Source organism: Pteronotus mesoamericanus, unplaced genomic scaffold (genome assembly GCF_021234165.1).
Source record: "Pteronotus mesoamericanus isolate MK-2021 breed Mesoamerican mustached bat unplaced genomic scaffold, CSHL_Meso_final contig_220, whole genome shotgun sequence".
NCBI lineage: Eukaryota > Metazoa > Chordata > Mammalia > Chiroptera > Mormoopidae > Pteronotus > Pteronotus mesoamericanus.
In genome coordinates, this window is record NW_026555091.1 from 9115690 (window position 1) to 9136035 (window position 20346).

At 60.2% G+C, this 20346-nt stretch overlaps 1 protein-coding gene across 1 annotated transcript; it reads right to left on the reverse strand.

Annotated features, from left to right (window-relative positions):
• Positions 1-713: 713 nt before the first annotated feature.
• UPP1 (uridine phosphorylase 1) lies at positions 714-12416 on the reverse strand. The gene is made up of 8 exons (XM_054571283.1): positions 12327-12416; positions 9481-9544; positions 5484-5601; positions 4060-4218; positions 2908-3022; positions 1935-2144; positions 1568-1714; positions 714-906 (listed from the first exon to the last, which is right to left on the reverse strand). The coding sequence occupies exons 2-8, from the start codon at positions 9522-9524 to the stop codon at positions 767-769; spliced, it is 933 nt and encodes a 310-aa protein (XP_054427258.1). The 5' UTR covers positions 9525-9544; positions 12327-12416; the 3' UTR covers positions 714-766.
• Positions 12417-20346: the final 7930 nt, after the last annotated feature.

Here is a 20346-nt window from a genome sequence, read left to right on the forward strand (position 1 = left end):
ACGCGGGCACCCACGGGGGAGCGGGGCGCGCTGAGGCGAAACTGGAGGGACTCAGTCTCCACCAACCTCCCCCGGGCCCAGCACGTCCTGAACGGCCTGCTCCGGGCCCTCAGCTTGGCGGGAACCTCAGCCCCAAGGAAGGGGCCTTTCGCGGGAAGCGGGGACCGTACCGCAGCACCGAGTCCCCACACCTCCCCGCCCCTGGGTCACACCACACGGCCCGAGCCGAGCGGCAGGACGCGGGCCCCCGTGCCCACCCAGGAAACAGGACGGGCCGCCGGAGCGCGGCCACTGCGACGCAGGCATCCGTGAGCCTCGGGCAGACGCGCCCACGGCCGGCGCCTGCACTGCACGGGGTCAGGGCCCCACGCAGGCGTCTGTCTGGGGGGTGAAGGGCAGGCAGGGATGAAGGCAGTGCCCCTGAAGGTGCCAGGGATGTGGCTGCTTGTAACTCGGGAACTGTGGACGTCAACACACCGTCGCCCCTGGCACACCCGGGGGAGGTGCCCCTGCGCAGCTGAGAATCTAACTACCGTCCACCGCCCGCCCCCCGGAGGTTCCCAAACCCCCGGTGACGCTTGAACAATGTGGGTTCCCAACTGCACGGAGCGACCATTGAAAAACACCTGTGCCTGCGTGGGCCGCACGGCTCAAGCACGTGCGCTCAGCCGCGCCCTGGCTCCCACAGAGCGTTCGGGGTCGCGGCGGGGTCTCGACAGCGACTTTATTTGCAGCCGGGGGACACTCCCCGCGGAGACGCGGGACCTCAGGCCTTCGTGAGCCGCTGCTTGATGAAGTGGCTGACCAGCCTCTGCGGCCGCTGCTGGTACGCGACCAGCACCTCGTGGGGGCTGCAGATCTGGTCCCCTTGCAGGCGGTCAAGTAAGGTGACACACACCACGGCCGCTGCAAAGAGCAAAAGTCACGTCAACACAGCGCGGGGCTCCTCGCTGCGTTCGCTGAGAGGGGACGAGCCGCCACGGTGACCGCAGACGTCTGGGCGGGTGGGGGTCCCGAAGAGGCCCGGGCTGCTGCTCCAGCCACCCTGGCCCGCCCGCTCCTTATTCTCTGCCCATTTGCTCTCGAGAGTCCCAGGCACATCCCAGGACCAGCCGGGGGCCTGCACCGCCTTGACGGTGACCGGGAGACAGGAACCCTAGGCGGCAGAGCTGGCCCTTCCTTGCAGGGCAGCTGGGAACGTAGGATGGACAAGCCCCAACTCCAGTCCAGACTGGAGAGCCAGGCCCACCTCCGGGCCACTGGCAGCCTTATTGCCGCAGGCCTGAGGGGAGCCGGGGTCATCCTGGTCACATTCCTCGGCCCACCTGGCGAGGAAAGGGCACGCGAGTCCTTGCAGACACCGAGAATCGGCGTCTGGCCACGTGACAATCAAAGGCAACCTGAGGACAATGGTGCGCAATGCCACCCCGTCCCAAGCCGGCCTTGGGGACAGGGTGGGCGGAAGGCAGGCGCTGGGGGTGGGGGCCCGGGAAGACCGGGAGAGGGCACTGAGTTCGGCCAGTGGGACGGGAGCAGGGAGCAGGGCGGCGGCCCGGTGCCTGCCTACCTGGCAGGCCGCATGCGCTGCACATGGCGGCAAAGACGGACGACTCCATCTCGATGTTGCAGACGCCGGCAGCATGGGCCGCCCGCAGGTACTCCTGCTTGTCCTGCTCAGTGTAGCAGCACAGGGCACCATCTAGACGGCCTTGTCCTGGGGACATGAGGAGAGGGGCCCATGCGGATGCAGATGTGGATGAGGATGAGGATGTGGCTGTGCCGCCCACCGGGACACAGGATGTTTTCGGTCCCTCCGGCCCCCTGCCTGGAGCCCGGGCCGCCCCCTCATCAGGAGGTGCCGCAATCGATGTGGAAACGCCAGTGGGACAGGAGGCAGGGAACCCCAGCCCGAAGGGGACCAGCCGCCCCGTCACCTTCGTAGAAGTCCAGGGTGCACATGGTGTTGCCCACGACCGTGGGGAATTCGTCCAGGTCGGCGGAGCACCGCACGAGCTCCTGCACCAGCTGCGCGTCCAGGTCTGTGGTGCGCACAACCTGCTTCCCCAGGACCATCTGCTCGAACTCCGGCTTGAAGCGGGCGTCCACCGCCTGCTGGGTGATGACCACGGAGCCGGGCTCCAGCCCTGAGGGAGGACGCAGCGTCACCGCCGCGCAGGGCGGGCGGAGGTGCGGCCAGCACAGGCCGGAGCACGACCCGCCCGCGCACCGGAACGCCGGTGCACCTACACCGAGCCGAAAGGCGGCGTGGGGCTCCATCCCCTCCCCCAGGTGCTTCCCCCACCCCCCTGACAGTAACAGTAATGAAGGCACACGCATTACAGAAAACACAGAGGGGAAAGGTGAGAAGCAGAAACGGCCAGGACCCTCCCCTCCCGAGCTACGAGTCTTCTGGTCCGTTCCCTGTTCTGCTGTCGGGCTCGCCAGCACCACAGTGCGTCTCGTGCGCCCCGTCTTGTACCTTCCCACCGTGGAAGATCCAAGCAAATACAAAAGCAGACAAGAGCCGGAGAGGAGCCCGGAGCACTCAGGCTCAGCTCCCGCCGCTGCGCCCTCCTCCAGGACTCCCTCTCCTCCTCCCAACCTGCCTTCTCTCCCCCTCTTCCCCTGGGACTTTCCTGCAGGTTTTCCCAGAAGGTGCTTCAGGTCCTTGCGGGGGGGGGGGGGGGCAGGGGGGAGCGGGGAAAGGCCAGAGAGGAGCCCAGTGCACAAGGGCGCAGCGCATTCCGCCCAGCGCTGTTCTGGGGCGCAGGCGGGAGACGCCTCCTTTCCACGCCTCCTGCTGCGTGCTCTGCTCCGAGGCAGAGGCTCCGAGGCAGAGGCTCCGGGGCCCCGGGCCCGCGCTCGCCTGCCCGCCCCGCGCCCCCAGCTGAGTCCCTCCGCCCTCACCTATGCCGCCAGAGGTGCCGATGCGGATGACGGTGACGCCGGAGCAGCGCGCGTGGTACAGGAGCTTGAGGAGCTCGTGCAGCATGATGGCGATGGAGGGGATGCCTATGCCGTGCTGCGGGGAGGCGGCGTTAGGCCCCGCCCCGCCTCCTCAGGGGGGCGGGGCGGGGCGGGGCAGGGGCGGGGCAGGGGCGGGGCCTCAGCAGGTGAGTTTGGAAATTGGGATGCAGAGCCGCGCCTGATGGGGCTCAGAGGACTGAGCTCCAGCCAACGGACCAAACCGCTGCCGGTCGGGCTCCCAGTCAGGGCACGTGCCTGGGCTGCGGGCCGGGTGCCCAGGTGAGGCACGTGCCAGGCAACTGACAGACGTGCCTCTTGCACATGGTGTTTCTCTCCCTTTCTCCCTCCTTTCCCCTCTCTCCACAAGTAAATACAAATAAAATCTTTTTTAAAAAAAAGTAAAAAATGAAAACTAGGACACTTCCAGACGCATGAAAGCTCGCAGGAAGCTGTCCCCACGGGATCCGCACGAGCTGCGCTCAGCAGCGGGGCGACAGCCAGCCCCCGGGCCCCCCATTCCACCAGCTGGGCTTTGGCAGCCACACCAAGAGCTCGTCGCTAAGCGATGGGCCCTGAGCTCGGTTCCGTGTCCGCGCCGCCCGCCCTCCCAGGGACACCCCGCGGCCCCCAAGCCCCGTGCCTGGGAACCGCCCCCATGAGTCCCGCGGAACTGAGCGCGGCTGGGCTCAGGCAGCAGCGCTCCCGGGGGCGGGGCGCAGCCAGACCCTTGCTGGGGGGGGGGGGGGCGGGGCGCGCAGTGTGACCCCGGGGGCAGCAGGCCCTCCACCGCGGCCACCCAAGGACCCGGAAGCTGGAGAGCGGGAAGGCCCCCCCGCGCCCTCCCTGCGGCCGCGGTCTCCCCGGGGGTCTCCAGCCTGAGGCCTGGGCCAGTGCACACGGCAGGGCGAGCCCGCGGGCGTCCCCGCCTGTGCGGTGGCATCTACTGGAGCGGCCCGACCCCGGCAGCCCAGGTGCGCGCGGGCTCGCCCAGCTCCCGCCAGAGAGGGTGTCCAGGTGTCGAGGGGCCGGGAAGGTGCGTGCGGGACAGGGGCCTGCGGAGCCCGGACAGCCGCCCGCGGGGCAGGTACTCACACTGACAGACAGCACCGGCCCCACTTTGAACATGACGTAGCGGTCCGTCCCCGAGCAGATGTTGGGGTAGTCCTCGCCCGGGCGGCCCAGGCCCAGCTCCGAGGCCACGTATGTGATGAAGGCTTTCATGCGGGAGGGGCTGCCCCCCACGCACACGAACTGCGGACAGACAGCGGGGCCCGTCAGCGTGGGGCTGCCCACGGCCCGGCCAGCCGCACATGCACCGCTAGAAACGCCGGTTCCCCGGCCCCGGCCAGACGGACCATGTCTGGGGAGGCGGCCTGGTGATGTGCCGCCCCCGGGGTTTGGGAGTCCTGGCTCCTGAAATGACCCGCAGGGCGGGAGACCCTGGCACTGCAGGGCCCAGCCCCGGGCTCCTGGGAAGCCAGTCCGGGCTCCACATCCACCAGCCCCTGTCCAGCTCGTGGCCAGCAGCTCACCGTCCAGGAGGAGCTGGGTGTGGAATAAAGGGGCGCAGGCTCCCCATGCTGCGACCGGGGCCCCACAGGCCACCTGCAAAACAGGCTTCGGCCCCGCCTCTCACGGGGCCGCCCAAGCACCAACTGGCCAACCTGTGGAAGGCGCCGGGGGCCTGTGGGGGCTGGAAGGGGTAGCGGTGGGGGTGGGGGTGGGGCCTGAGAAATAAAATCTCCCATCTGCAAAGCAGTGTCTACAAAAACTCACTTTTCATTTTGTTTTACACCAAAAAAGCAAGTAAAGAGGCCACGTCGAGGGAGTGGGCTGATCAAAGACTTATTAGTCTCTAAAGATGAAAAAGAAAATTAAACTCCATGGAAGGACACAAACGGACTAAATGGAGAATACATGGAAAGCGTCGAAAGCCAAACCACAGAAGACGAGGCCGCTGCCCGGGCGGAACCCCACGTCTCTCGGCGGAGCAGCAGCGCCGTCCCGCCGCCGCCGCCGCGTTTCTGTTTTGAATTCTAAGCACGGGCTCACTTTCACCCACGGGAAGTGGATGTTTTAAAAGGCCTGTGTTCAGATCGATCAGAACTGAGACCTTGAGACTTCGCAGGGACAACGGGCTGGCGGCCGCGCTCGACTCGGTGTGAACATCCCCCTCCCTCGCACACGTGAGCGGTGATCCCTCTCTCTGCACGGCTGCTCCCCGCTCCCCGCTCTCGCAACAGACACTGGGAAACACTCCTATTGGTTCCGTTAGACGCTAAGTGAGTAAGAAGTTAGAGAGGGACCCATATGGCCGCACTCGTGACAGTTTCCTTTCACTCACTAGTTCCTACCCCTGGGAAGTAACAACTGGCAAAACTCCGACACACCTATCCCTTCGTGGCCCTGTCCTCTGCCCCCTCGGCCCTCCCTGAGGGAGGGGGTGGACTCGGGCCACGGAGGCAGCGGCGATTTGGAGACAAGTCCCCAGAACCAAAGCCCCGCTCACTCCGTACCTTCACGTCCCCAAACATGGCCGGGAGGTCGTGCGTGCTGGTGCTGAGGCTGAAATGGTAGAGGATGTCTTCCTTCATCCTGGAGAGGTTCGGATTGCAAAGCTTGATGAAGTCGTCACTGTCCCAAACCAGGAAGATAGGAGGTGAGCAGAGGACCCAACGTCCAGTGGCCAACGCGGCGACTAGGGGCCCTGTGCCAGCCAGATGCCTGCAGCGCCGAGGGAAGGGCAGGACCCCTCCGCGCTGCCGCTGCGAGGCCCCTCCCTGTCTGCGTCCTCCCCCGCCCCCGCCCCCCCACGCCCAGGGGCCCGTCTGGGGGGCAGGTTGGAAACAACTCAAGGAGCCCGAACAGGACAAGAGCAAGAGGTACAGTCACGTGTCAAGAGCACAGCCCGTTGCTGCCCAACTCAGCTGCGCCCGGCCCAGGAGCTGGGCTTCATTCGTAAAATAACACACGTACCACGGCCAGCCAGACACGGAAGCAGCGGCTGGACATCCAGTATTTCTGGCATTGCAACCATTGCAGCTCTGCCCCTGCCACTCAGCTGTGCCCCCGCCCCGTGAGAGGGACCTCAGACCACACGCACACGAGCTGGTGTCCCAGCACAGCCCGCCCGGCAGAGGAGCACGGCCGGGGAGGAGGGCTCCGCAGCCTGCGGCTCGGAAACCCCATCTCAGGGCTTCCCGGCCAGCGCGCACCCTGGCCCCCGAGAGGCCCAGCCCGCCGTGCGCGCACGGCCCGGAGCGCCACCGTCACGTCTGGGGGACGCTGCACAGCCCCTCAGGCCCCGGGGGCCGTGGCTTCTTCCTGGGATGCGAGTGTTCGGGGGGTGCCTGCTGTTTCAGCACCAGCTGGAAGTGCACGGGCTTCAGCGAAGCAGGCGCCCCGGGCCCCCGCAAGGCCAGCGTTCGCTCCTACTTATTTTTGCTTTGGGTGTAAAAGGGCGCATTCCCCAGGAAACCACATTATCCGTCGACTCTCGGTAACCGAGACACGGGCTATGCCCATGCTGAGCGCGCACCCTGCACGGATCACTTCCTTATTTGTGCGATGAGTGTATTCACTTTAATTATCCGGAGTAACGAGGTCTTGAAGGCCATTACCAGGTCTCATTTGTCTGTGAATCCCTAGTGCCTACGCAGACTCACGAAACCGGCGCAGGTCCCCGCCTGCTCCCCATCTTGTCCTAGTGCCTGTCCCTGTATCAACGTCCCGCTGTCTCTAGCCAGCCTGGGCATCAACAGCACACAACCAGCCTCCCACTCGAATGCCCCTCCCCCTTCCTAGAAGGGCATCCAAATGAACTCACATCGGAACATCTTCAAAGGGTGACTTATTGGGTTGGCCAAAAAGTCCTTTATGGTTTTTTCCGTAAAATAAAAGACACATTTTTCACTCTCACCAATAACTTCATTGACTTGGATATTTTGAGGATGTTGGTCCCTCCCGCTATTGGTTTCTGGTGGGGAGAGGCCGGGGTGCAGCTAAATAAACATCTTCCAGTGCAGGAGGCAGCACCACAGCAAAGGGTTATTTGGCCAAGATGCCAATAGTACCAAGAAACTTTGCAAACCACGTTTGGTACGTCAATCATTCACAGCACCATACACAGCACAAATTTTTTTGCATTTTTTTCCTCTTGAAATAATAAAGCATAATACACAACAAATGTTGCATGTTTTCTTCCATCTTCAGCATTAAAATGACAGCACAAAAATTCACCAGTTTTGATAAGTATTTTCTAAGTGCACGCTGATATGGTTACGTGTCACAATACACTAACAGAATTGTTTCAAATGAAGTTAGAGCCACCTCGGCACTACTAGAGCCACCATCATACAGAAAATAATGTAGCTGACTTTCTGGCCAATCCAATACTAAGCTGAGCACAAAATACTCAAGAGACAGAAAGCTCTCTTTACAAAGGGGGCAGTGGGGGCTGACGTGAACCTCAGACACCTCAGGGTTCACCGCGCCGGAGCCACCAAGCGCCTCCCTCGGGGTGGGCGGGCGGGCGGTCCCTGCCGGTTCCCAGGACGGAGACCTCAGGACGGAGACCTCAGGACGGTGTGCACGCCCCGTCCCAACCAAGGTGCCACCAGCAGCCTGCACACCAACATGGCAGGACGTTACAGCACAACGCGGTCACAGGTTGCGAAATAGAACACCTTCCTTTTCTCTTTGGTTCCCGGAAGAGAAGACAATAGGGCGTAACTGAAGACGAGCAATGGTGTTAAAACATTGGGATGGTCGGCCACAGCGTTTGCCCGGTTTTCTTCCATAGGGTGCGCTCAGCAGCACCTACTTGTCTTTCACTTCATTTCAAACAATTTGGTTCGATTGTTTCAGGAAAGCTGTCCTGTCAGTGTGCACTTTAAAAACATTATCAAAATTGGGGAATTTTTGTATCTTTAATATTAATTATGGAAAATATTAATATTTTGGCATATTATGCTTTGTTATTTCAAGAAAGGTAAAAATGCAACTGAAACACACAGAAAAAGATGCGTGCAGTGTATGCAGAAGGCGCGGGGACTGACCAGACGCGCTGAACGCAGCTGGCGAAGTTTCGTGCCGGAGATTCCCTGCTGGACGAGGGTCCACGGCCGGGCAGACTGACCAGCTGAAGTTGACGGCGATCAAATGGAGACATTAATTGAGGACAATCAAAACAAATATATATTTGTTTTATAGAACAAATCTATAAAGTTATTGGTGAAAAGGAAACAGGTCTTATTTTACAGAAAAAACGTCACAGACTTTTTGGCCAACCCAGGAGGTGGGGACTCGTACCCTGATCCACCAGCACGGGCTCCAGCTTACACTTTAAAAGATTTTCAAATGAAAAGTCAAAGGTAAGTTAGCTGGAACATGGTTCCTTCAGCCCACCCACAAAGACAAGCAATATTATTTGGCTGCTTCGGGCACTTCACTGAGTTACTTTGTAAAAGAAAAGTGAGACACAGAAGGAAAGAACACTGGCCTCTTCCAGCCAATCAGGGAGGGCAACGCACTCCCGCCCCTCCCGCAAACCCCGGAGGGGGATGGGCGCTGCCTTTGGTTGGGTGGAGCCCAGGAGCTTCGGGCGGTCCAAGGCAGAGCAGCCACACAAGGGCGCGAGGCGTGGGCCTGGGGCCCTGCGGCAGTCCTGATGCCGCTGACACCTGGGGCAGAACAAGGCCTGCTATTGACACCCCGCGCGCATCCTAAGTCCTGCAACGCTCAGAAGCTCCGTTCTGCGCGAACCCTTGTTCTAAAGGCTCACAGTCACATATCCAGGAGCAGGCTGTGCACAGAGGTTCTGATGCTGCGCCCACGGGCCTCTGGCAGGTGGACGATGGAACTACTGAGGGAGGGAAATGACCACCACGCAAGGGGAGGGGACTCCAGTGGACACACAGGTGTAGCGCTTGGGCCCACCTGCTCCCCCTCCCAGCCCTCCGGGGTCCTCAACCCCAGGGGGTGGCTCAGAAATCCGGGAGGGGGCACGGACTTGATTGTCAACCACGGGAAGCACCAGGAAGTCGACCGGTTCAATAAAAAGGTCACCCCGAGGGTAGTGTCCCCAAGGCCACCTGCCACGTGAGAGCAGAGCTCAGACCCTATGGGGAGGGCAGGGGAGGACAGGTGAGTGTCCACGCAAGAATCAGGAGGGAAGACAAGAAATACGTGCTTTTCCAGCAAACATTACAGAGAATCATGAAGGAGAATTATGAAAACCTGCAAAGAAATCAGGGAAGCGCTGAAGGTATGGGACCAAGAACGAACAGGGGAGAAGCCGGGATTGAGTTTCGGGAGAGCGCGCGGGTGTCGGAGACCTCACGGGCCGCGGACCCCAGCACCGAGCACCCGTCCCCCGAGACCGCACCTCCGGAGGGCTGAGCCAGGCCAGACCAGACTGGGTCTCCGGCCCAGCGGGGGGCCCACCGGAGCCGGGCAGCCCTCACGAAGGAGAAGCCGCAGCCACCCAGAGCTCCTGCCAAGCCGGAGCCTCACCTGCCGCACTCCCGTCCCTCCGGGCCGGCGCCTGACAGGGCCATCTCTCCCCGGCCGCAGGACCCTGGGGGAAAAAGCACAGCACAGTGTTAACCAGCAAAGTGAGGCACGGGAATGACTTTAAGTCAATGCAAAGCAGCGAGGACAGGGAGCACCAGGGGCCTGGGAGCCGCTGAGAGGGGATGTGAGGAAGCAGAGAGGGCCTCCCAATCAGCTTCGGCTTCTAGCCTCGCTGGTTGCTTGACACTGGTTGTCCTCCCTGCTCTCATTTTGGGACCCTGCCGTCAGCGGGGACATCAGCACCCCATCCGCCCAGCGGCCCCTTGTTGAAGTGACTGAAAGGGAGCGAGCCCTGTAAGGGTCCGAGGCACTCGGACCGGCCGCGAAGCGCGCTAGCCTGTGGAGGACGGCCTAGCCCAACAGACCGCGCCCGGCTGCCCTGCGCTTCCAGAAGGTGAACAGTCCTCCATCAGACCTCAAGGACAACTTGGGGTCCTGCCACGAAAGGACAAGAAGGACCTGCGGCTGCGGTGACTCGGTCCTCTGCTCCGCCTTCACCCCAAAGCCAAAGGAAGGAACAGACCTAAGCACAGCGGCCTTACGGGGCCCGGCCACCAAACACCGACCTCAGGCCAGGTCTCCGTGTGGAAGACAGAGCGCCGAGCTCATGCAGGGAACTCAGGTGACAAAGCCCAGTCCCTGAGCACCTCCCTTGGCCCCCTGCGGCTCCCAGCTCCCCCTCCTGACAGGAAGGGGCTCAGAGGTGGGGGAGAAGCCGGGGCTGCCCGGTGCCCAGGCCGTAAATGCAGCGAGCGGAGTCCCGGGAGCAGCAGGCCCATCGCGCGGGGCCGGTTCCAGACCGGCCACCTCCCCAGCCGCTGGCCAGAAACCAGGGCCCCCAAGCCAACTCCCAAGGGCCCTGTTGTGGGGACAGGCCTCTGAGTGTGGAAGGCCACCACGCGGGCCTCCCCTGAGCTTGTTGGGCTTCACGTGTGACCTCTTTTCATCCATAGTATGTAGATGTTTATAGTATTTTGAATGAACCAATTTCAAAAGTGAGAAGAGAGAGAGAGAGAGAGTGTGTGAGAGTGTGTGTGAGTGTGTGTGTGTGTGTAAGAGGAAGAGTGATGATGAGTGTTTACTGTTAGGGAGCAGAAGCTGCATGTTTCACGCTGGTACATATTTGATTGTAAAATTAATACTCCTTGGTTGTTTTGGGGTTTTTTTTACAATCAATAAAGACAAAAAACGTCCACTTGGACAAAGGACAATGTAAAGAAAGTTCATTTATCCTTTTAAACTGAAATGTGCTAAAAATGTGCAGGAGCTCAGAATGTAATTGAGAGGGGATTCGAGAGTTGGAAGCTGTTCGGTTAGGTAATAGCTAAAAAGCTTAGCAATCGATGCAGGTAAAAACTATTGTTCCGGGAACTGAAGGTCCCCCGGCCCCACCCCACCCCGGCCCCACCCGAGGAGACCACACACAGCCCCACCTCTGTGCCCTCAAGGACTGCACTCGCGGAGATGGCATGCGAACCCCTGGGCTCCAGCCCTGCCGCCCCGGCCCGGGACCCCAGTGAGGGAACGCCGCAGCTTTTACCCGATCAACTTTCCCCTGAATGCCAAAGCCCTCACCTGCAACTTTCTTCTCCTTACAAAAAGCGTCCATTTAAAACGGAATGTAAGACGGTCAGTTAGGGTACAAACCAGCCGGCTTCTCGAATGGCCCACCATCTGAACAAGGCGCCTGTAAGAGTCCAGTCCTGTCCCTGCTTATGCGGCCCGGTAGGTGACAGGCAGCACGAACACCAGCTTTTCTGGTTTCATAATTGGCACCGGATAAACCTGTGCTCAGTTAGATGCCGGCGAGCCAGAGGCTTGTGCACAGGGACCTACAGGTCCCCTCGGCCTCAGAAGAGGGGAAAGTCGCGGGAGCCTGGCTGAGGCCCAGAGCCGTGACCAGAGCAGGGAGAGGCAGGGACACGGAGGGATGAGCAGGGCGTGGCAGCCTGATTAAGTTGTTGTTTCAATTCCGGGAAATCACAAATCTTTTTAAAGCCAAGCTCAGCAGCCACAGAATGGAACCAAAGGTCTCCTCAACCCAGAAGATAGCAGGAAGGGGCTGATGAGCCAAAGAGCACAGGGCCGGGGCGGGGGTGGGGGGGTGAGGGGGGGACAGCGCTGGGGGTGGGGGGCGGGCGGGGGGGCGGGGTCAGTGTTGGAGGGCAGTAGGAAAGGTTCTGGTGGCCTTGGCAGCCTTCCAGAGTCTTGGCCTGGCCGGGGCCTGGGCCAGCCGCCCCCCTCGCACCCGGAGAGATCTGGGGACAGCCAGTCAGGCTGTGGCCCGCCTGCCACATCCAGCAATTGTAAAAGGACGCACCCCTGTGTACAGTCTAATCTGTGTCATATAATTTATGACAGTCAAGTTCCTCTGTTAAGCTGCCAGTATTCCCTGCCGCTGATACTGCCAAACACGGGAACTCCACAGGTGTGCCCAACCACCCCCCCTCCAAAGTGTGACTTGGCTTCCCGCACAAAGAGGGGGCTTCCTGTTCCCGCGCCCCTGCCCGAGCACTGGCTTTGGAGAACGCGGCGTGGGGGGCCGCTCTGCAGAAGCCCAGCCAGCAGGCTCTGCGTCCTCCACATGGGACCAGCCAGGGACCCGCACTTCCCTGCGGCAGGGTGGCCCTGAGGTGGAGAGACCGCCTAGGGGGACGCTGAGAAGCCCGCCCCGCCCTCCCTTGCCACGGCCCTCTCCCTTCTCCAGCAGCCCGTCCCCACCCCCACCTGCCCCAGTTTGTCCTTCCAGCAAAGGGCCCGGGTCTGCGCAAGCCTGACCTCCTCACCTGCACGTCACCGCTCCCGAAAGCAGGACCCCCCGCGAGGTCTGTCACTGAGCAGCAGCTGCACCTGCCTGGCCAGGCGTGCTGCCGGCTACAAACACCAGGAGGAACTGGCCGGTCCGGGGTGGGGCGGGGGGCGCGCTGGACCAGGGGCTACGTGCAAGACGGGTCCGGGAAGTCTCTGCGAGCTAAGGGAATTAAGTCAGAGCCCAAGTTGGAGGCTGGCCAGCCCGCCCCGCCCCGGGCCGCGCCCCCGCCCCCGCCCCCGCCCCAGCCCCCGCCCCCCCCGCTGTTTCCTTCCCAAGTGATGAGAACAGCCGGCCCAGCCCAGTTACTCACTGAGCCATCGGGGAAACCTGCCACCCACTGCTTTCCTCCTCCTCTGGGGGCAGGGACACTGGGGGAGACTGCCCACCCGCAGCCACCTCCGGGGCGGAGCCCTGGTCTGCTGGGAGGCGCCCCGCCCCCAGTGCCAAAGGGTCCCCGGAGCCTTTTAAAATGCTGAGGCCACCGGCCCCAGGCGGGTCAGGCGCCGGGGTCCCCTGCTGGCTCCGACCTTGGTGTCGAGTTTCCGGGACCTACCAGTCCCCCAGGCCCTGGAGCCAGGAAAGCCAGAGCGGCCGGCAGGCGGGCACACGGGTGCAGGGAGAGGAAGTGACTCACCCACTCAGTCACCGGCTGAGACGCAGAGCTGCCAGCGACTCGCTGCCTGGCACGTCCCTCGCAGGGGTCCTGAAGGGCCAGGAGGGTGCCCTGGCGCAGGCTCTGCAGACGGGGACGGCAGCAGCCCAGGGCCCAGGGGACACTAAGGACTCCTTGATTTCCAAGAGGCTGCCCAGGAACCAGAAAGTCAAACACTGAAGGCTTATTTGTCAAGTTAAGAATTTTTTAAATGTGACAGATAGGAAACAAGATTGCGTCCAGGCCGTTGTTAAATCACACCTGGAAATCCAAGTCCCCAACAGGTGCCCTCAGGCAGCAGCTGCTGTGCCCTCCGAAGCCAAGGACGCAGAGCCCCGCCCCTGCACCGGCCAGGCCTGCAAGAGGGGGCGGCAGAGGGGACCCCCTGAGGGCCTCTCACAGCCTTAGTCACTTGGCCAAGGCCTGCCACACCCAAGAGTGACACCCGCTCCTGTCCCGTAGCCAGAACCCACAGGCGCTATTCCAGCCGTCCCAAAGCTGAGACAAAACACGCTCGCTGGGGTTTCTCCGCTTTTTTTTTAATTTTTATTTTTTTGAGAGACAGAGAGAGATGTATTTTTTAATTAAATTTATTGGGTGAGCCCGGGCTGGTGTGGCTCAGAGGACTGAGCACAGGCCTGCAAACCAAAGGGTGGCCGGTTCGATTCCCAGTCAGGGCCCAGGCCCAGGCTGCGGGCAGGTCCCCAGCTGGGGGCACCCGAGAGGCGACCGAGCAATGTAGCTCTCCTCTTTCTGCCTCCGTTCCTCTCTCTGAAAATCTTTTAAAAAATTTATTGGGGTGACAGTGGCTAATAGAATCATATAGTTTTCAAGTGTGCATTTCTACCATGCGTGATCTACGCCGTTGTGTGCCCGTCCCCCAAAGCCAAGTCCTCTTCTGCAGCCCTGTCTGTGGCCCCTTTACCCTCGGCCGCCCCCGCCGCCTGCTGGGCCTGCCTTTCAGTTTTACTTCCGACCCATGAGTGAGGTCCCACGGCTCTTAGCCTTTCCTGACCGACTTTGTTCAGCCTGATAAATGGCAGCGTCTCAGCTGAGCAGCATTTTAGAATAAAATTTTTAAAAGACACAAGTATCTCAGGCATCAGCTGAGGCTTCCCCTCCGCTCTGGCCCCTCCCCAGTACCTCCCGCTGCTGGGGGCCCCCTCTGTCCCTGCGGCTGTCCAGCTTTCCCAACGCCGCTGCGGGGGAGGGACACTTCCACAGTGTTTTTAAAACAGCCCACAGGTCCTGCCAGGAGGTCATGCATGAGCCCGCGTGGTGGCCCCATCCAGCGTTCTGTTAATGACACGAAAGGGGGAGGAAAGCATCCAGCGTCCCCGGTGGGAGGACAGGTACCTTGGTGTTACACAGTGTGACTTCACTCGGACTTCACCCACCAGGACCAGACCGGTGGCTCTAGGCGCCTGATGTGGCCGGTGCGAGCCCGCCCTCCTCATCTTCCCTGCAGAGCTGCCGCTGGCCGGAGTTGCAGGCCTCCGGGACGTTCCCTCTGGACACCAGAAGCGGAGGACGCGGAGCCAACAGTGTCATCCGCCCCTGCTGCCCCCGGCTCCGTCCGAACTCGGTTTCCACACCCCCTCTGCCGGCACTCTCCCGGGAGACTCTTCGCCGCTCCGCCCGGAGTGTTGGGAGCTGACTTCCCAACAGGTGCTCAGCCCACAACGGCTGCTGGCTCTCCGCGGGTTACCAGAGCCCACCTGCGCGCCTCGCCGCCCAGGTGCTTATCAGCTGGGAGGGATGCGGGTCCTGCTGGAGGTTGGAGGCTGGGGGCCGGGGGCCGGGGGCCGGCGGGGTACAAAAAGGCGTGACGGTTGGTAGTTCCCCTCGAATGAGTGTGCGCCTGCTCTCAGAGACCGTGGTGAAATGGCCGGCGCCCCAGGCCCCGCTGTGATTACTGCTTTTGAACGTTCAAGTTCCACGGCCAGCGATCACCCACCCTCTCAGGTGTGAGGGAGTGAACCAAGATTGCTGATCGCCGTCGGGAAGAGCAACAGAAACCCGCTGAGGAAACAGAGCAGCACCTGGGGAACCGTGTGGGCTAAGTGCGCAGAGCACCGGGGCTGTGCGCCCCTCCCGAGCGCCTGCACCCTGCACCTGCCCCTTGCCCCTCGCGTGCCGGTGCGCCCGGCCCATCCCCGTGCACATCTTAGGCCCCGTGCGCCCCGCCCATGCCCGTGCGCCCCGCCCATCCCCGTGCGCCCCGCCCATGCCCGTGCGCCCCGCCCATGCCCGTGCGCCGCTCCGGGGTCCATCCCTGTGGGTCTCTGAACACGCCCAGCTCCCGCTTAGGCCGCTGCGCCGGGTGTTCGCTCGCTCGGCCAGAGCGCCCCCTTCCTGCCGCCCTGAGTCCCGGCTGGAAGGTAGTCTCCCTGAGAGCCCGCCCTGACCTTCGGGCTCCTCCCAGTGCCCGCCCCCGAAATTCCAGCCGGCTGCCCCGCTGCAGTTTGTGACTGGAATTTTGTTAAGAAGACGGTGACTTTTCACGGAAATGTTGTGTATTATGATGTTTGATATGGTCCCCCGCAATTCATGTGTTCTAACCCTAATCCCCGAGGTGACGGTGTTAGGAGGCGGGGCTCTGGGGGGTAACCGGGTCAGAAGACTGGAGCCCGCATGATGGAACCGGTGTCCTTGTAAAGGGACCCCTGAGAGCCCCTCGCCCTTCCCCCACGTGAGGACAGGAATCTGCGCGTGTCCCGCTCTCAGACGCCAGAGCAGCAGGCCCGAAGGCGGGGTGCAGGGGGCTCTTCGGCCCCGCCCCGGTCCCCCCGCGGGCACGGTCTGCAGAGCGACCTGGGCGCCCCGCCCTGGGCAGGGGGACACGCACACGGCCCGCCCGTGTTTTCCAGGTTTCCTCAGAGTTTTTTTGGGGGGGAGGGGTACTCACTTGTGTATTGTCACCTGTGAAGCCACCGAGGTCAAGATCCTGAGCTGTCACCCAGAGGACCCCCAAGTCCCCCTCTGAAAGCGACCCCTCTTCCTCCCAACACCCCCATATCCACCCCCACCCCTAAGCCTGGCATCCACCAAGCTGCCTGTCGTTTTTAACATTTGTCATCTTGAAAATGTTGTGCCCATGGAAACGGCGTCCCACCTCTCAGAACGGGCTCCTCCCGCAGCAGAGTTCCCGGGAGCCGGGGCGCATGCGAACCGTGGGCTCCCTGCAGCCCAGCCGCCTTCGCGGCCGATCATCTGCTGAGACACAACGAGGCCGCGGAGAATGAAGCTGCCGAGACGCCCGGTGCGCAGGTCTCGGTGTGGACATAAGTTTTCACTTATCTGGGATGCCCGCCGAGCGCCCAGCTGCTGGGTTGCATGGCAACTGCGCGCGTAATCCCAGGAGAACCCGCCACACTAAATCCCAGAGCGGGTGCCAGGTTGACCGGCGCGCCCTCCCCGACCCTCGCCAGCGGGGACACTGCCGCTCGTGCCCATGTGGCCCTCTCGTCGCCCTGCACAGACCTCTCGCTGTGGCTTCCACCGGCGCTTACCGATGACAGGTGATGCCGAGCATCTGTCTGAGGTGCTTCTGGACCCCTGGATGTCTTCTTTAGTGGAGTATTTGTTCATTTCTTTTCCCCGTTTTCCAATTCCATTGGGTGTTTTTTTTTTGCCACTCTTGTTGAGATTTAATACTTTACATGTTCTAGAGGCAAGTTCTTTGCGGGCGATATCATTTGCCGATATTTTTCTTCCTCCTATGAGCTTTCAGGAGGAATGTACTTTTATTTTGATGAAATCAGTGTAAATATCGACTTCCCCTGGTTGTCAAGTTGGAAAATTCTCTGCCTCGCCCCAGGTCCTGAGGATTTTCTCCTGTGTTTTTCCTAAAAGTTTGATAGCTCCATGTTTTACATCTAAGTCCATGATTCATCTTGGGGTGAGATGGTTGGGTGAAGCGGTGGGGTGTTTCCTTTTGTTCTGTTTTGCCCATGGATGTCCAATGGCTCCAGCTGCATTTGTTCAGAAGGCGATTCCTCTGTCGATGAAGCTTTTGTACTTTCATGTTTTGAAAATTTTCAAAAAGTTGTAAAGATATATCAAAAGCTCTGTGCACTACAGCATAAGCTGACACCAGTAGAAGGAATAAGGACTCGTGCGAGAGTCTGTAACGTGATCGTGTACAGGACGAGTGTAACAGAAAAGAAGCAACCGATCGCCGTACACAAGGCGGGTGAAAGAAAACAGCGCCATGCAATCCCATTTATCTAAAGTGAAAAGGAACAAAACTAAAAAGCACATTGTCTAGGATTTATCATAAGCAGGCTTGCTGTTTAAAAAATAAAAACAAACAAAAAACGCTGGAGGGGAATTTCAGAAAGTCCACAGGGAGACTACCCAGGATAGGGGTGCGTCGGGGCGGTGCTGTTTGGTTCCTGGGCACTGTTTGGAATGACAAGATGGTTTGCTTTGCAGCTTAGTCCGCTCTGCAGAACCAGGCTCCATTCTTTCGGTGCAACTTTGTAGCTCTGAAAAGCGAAGAACGGAAAACAAAAGCAGTCTTGGTGGGGCTGCTGTGCGTGCTGGTCCGTTTGCGTGAGGGCCTGGCCCGATCGACTGCTCCGTCCCGCTGCTCCATCCAGCAGGACCCAGGTGTTTCCCTGGAGGCGTCTGGAGACCTGATTAAGGTCTATAACCAGTAGCCCTTAGTAAAGGAGGCTGTCGTCAATGATCTCGACGATCACAGGTCTTCAGAGCGGAGCTGAGGCTTCCTGCGGAAGGAAGCCCTGGGCCCGGAGCGCGGCCCGCGCCTCTACCCCTATCCTGCCCCGCACGGCTCAGGCGTGCGCGCCGGCCCCTGGCCACGCAAACAAGTTCCTGTTTGGTGTTTGTTTTTGTGTTTGTTCCTTAACAGTACAAGATTACATATATAAGATATGAGAGAGATAGAGAGAGAGAACATCTTTAGTTTAAATAGCATCTGTCACAGCCTTAGAAAAATGAAATATCTGCACGTTGTGCCCTGACCCACATGGAAATAGCTTAGCTATGCCTTAAATAAAGCAAAAATGAACGGCTCAAAGAAAATGCCCAGAGGACTGAAAAAAAAAAGAAACTGACACGTTAAAAAGCTATTAATCACTATTTCCTCATCTTACTCTTCCCACACCAATTAAAATAACTCGAGCGCAGTTTGAAGGGCTCTGGGTCATTCTGACATCTGCTCCGATGTAAACTCAGGACAGATTCTGACCGGTTTCATCTAGTTTTCTGGTCCACAATGAATTAAATCTTTACAACGGTTTGTGGGAACATTGATGTATCATTGCACCCGTGTTCGCACGTTCTTGTATCCTGACATCCATGGGAATTCCCTGCTCTCCTCTCTCCCACCCGCGCACACGGCCTGAGACGGTTCCGGAGCCACGAGGAGATGCCTCCCGCTGCAGGCCCCACCCAGAGGAGCCGAGGTGAGGCTGCAGCGCCCGGGTGGGGCCCGGCGGGGCCGGGGGTGAGGCGCCTCTTCCTTTCTGCGGGGGGCAGCCTCCCCCTGTGTCCTGGGCGCAGAGACAGAGCCCGCGCTCTGGGCGCTCTTCTGAGGCCACTCATCCCGGGGGGTGGGGGGCGGCGCCCCCTGATGACCTCCTCGGACCCTAATTGCCTCACAAAGGCCACGGCTCCTGACCCCACCAGGTGGGGACTGGGGTTTCCACATGGGAGTTTCGGTGGGGGGCGCACCCACTCCGCAGTGGCAGAGGGGACGAAATGAGGTAGAAAAAGCTGGAACCGATGTGATTCCAGGCCCTGTGGGTGGGCCCGGCGATCAACACGCAAAGCCTGGTTTTTACACGCAGGCGCGCGGGTCTGCCCGCCGTCCACAGCCACGCAGGCCCCGGCACCTCCTGCGCACTGTGCGTGACCAAGCCTCGTGGACATGTATTTTCTTCTGCTTGCGTCTCCTCCATCCCGCGGCATCTGTGCCCCCCGCCCACCCGCCGACAGCGGGCTGTCCAGCGGGACCGCCTCGGCATCCGCGGCCTCCGGTCACTCTCTCCGGGAGGCCCCGGCCTGGCTGGCAAGCCCCGAGGCCACCCTCCGCGTGGGCGCTCCAGGGCCTTCGGTCCACCCACGGCGCGCGGACCCTGCAAGCAGCACAGGCCAGTTCTCCCGCGAGGGACCCCACGGGTGGCGCCCAGGGCCCGCGCATCGTGGAGCCGACAGGTGCGTTCCCAGTCGGGAGCGCAGGGGAGGCAAGAACAGGGCCAGCCCCACAGGCGCCTCCTGCCCTGGGGGCCTGGTGAGGAGTTGAAGGGGCGCCGGCCGGCCGGGGCGCCACATTTTTCTCGGGTGGGGACCTTGGAGAGTGAGACCGGAGGAGCAGAGCAAGGGAGGGGAGGGGCAGGGAGGACGGAGGGAAGAATAAACGTCTGCGCCAGCCTGTGCCCTTTTTATTGGGTCTGCGCCGCCTTCCGCACCTTTCCGCAGGCGCCCGCCCGCGGCAACCTCAGGTCGATCGGACAGCACAGACACGGGAGCTCACTTAGCATCTCATTTAAAACCCGTTTAAAACTCCTGAACTTCAGGCGAGCGAGCGTGTGAGTGACTCTGGAAAAGGAGCTGAAACATCCGTGCCCTTGTTTGGCTTCCCAGCAACCTTCCCTCAGAAAATGGTTATTTTACTAATGAGTTAAATGTACAAAAGAGAAAACTACATCTTAATGCTGATGGCCTACGGACAGTAACAAAATGTATAAAACAAGAGAATTTAGTCTGGTTACAGAATTAAATATTAAAATTAAAATATTTTTACTTTAAATGAAATAAAAATATAATACATTTCTAATATGCATTTCAGTTTATAATAAATTAGCAAAAATTTAAAATTAGCAAATGCTCCAATGGTTTTATACTAAATGTTTAAAACTTCAAGACCTAATCTTTTTTCTTAATATAAACTAGATAACAATATTCTGGAATTGATATTTTTATTTTAACAGAAAAATTATTTCTGCGAGACTACAGGACCAAATCGTGGAGCAGGCTGTGAGTTTGTTCTAGGTAAAATCTAGAGGACAGATCTCAGTAACAACGTCACCACCTGAGGTGCGGGTGCAGGAGGTGACGTCAGCAGGTGACGGGGTGGAGGTGGATGCCAAGGCACTGAGACGTCCCAGGGCAGCGTCCCAAAGGCCACCTACTTCGCATCCCAGGGAAGTGCAGGAAGCAAAGCCCAAGCCACATACCATCTACGCAACAGGGACATCAAACCTGCTCTAAGACAAAGTATTTCCTAAGAACCTACATTCACGAGATGTAACTGGAGCCTTGTGAACACAGCTGCGCCGCGGCCAGGCCGCAGCGGCCGACGGAGCCGGACCCC

Coding starts and splice junctions, on each gene's coding strand:
- UPP1 (XM_054571283.1), bottom strand. CDS start 9,524: ATGGCCCTGTCAGGCGCCGGCCCGGAGGGACGGGAGTGCGGCAG. Junction 3,023..4,059: donor GGCCGGTGCTGTCTGTCAGT/GTGAGTACCTGC, acceptor GCCTCCCCGCAG/CACGGCATAGGCATCCCCTC. Junction 2,145..2,907: donor CGGCACCTCTGGCGGCATAG/GTGAGGGCGGAG, acceptor GTCCTCCCTCAG/GGCTGGAGCCCGGCTCCGTG.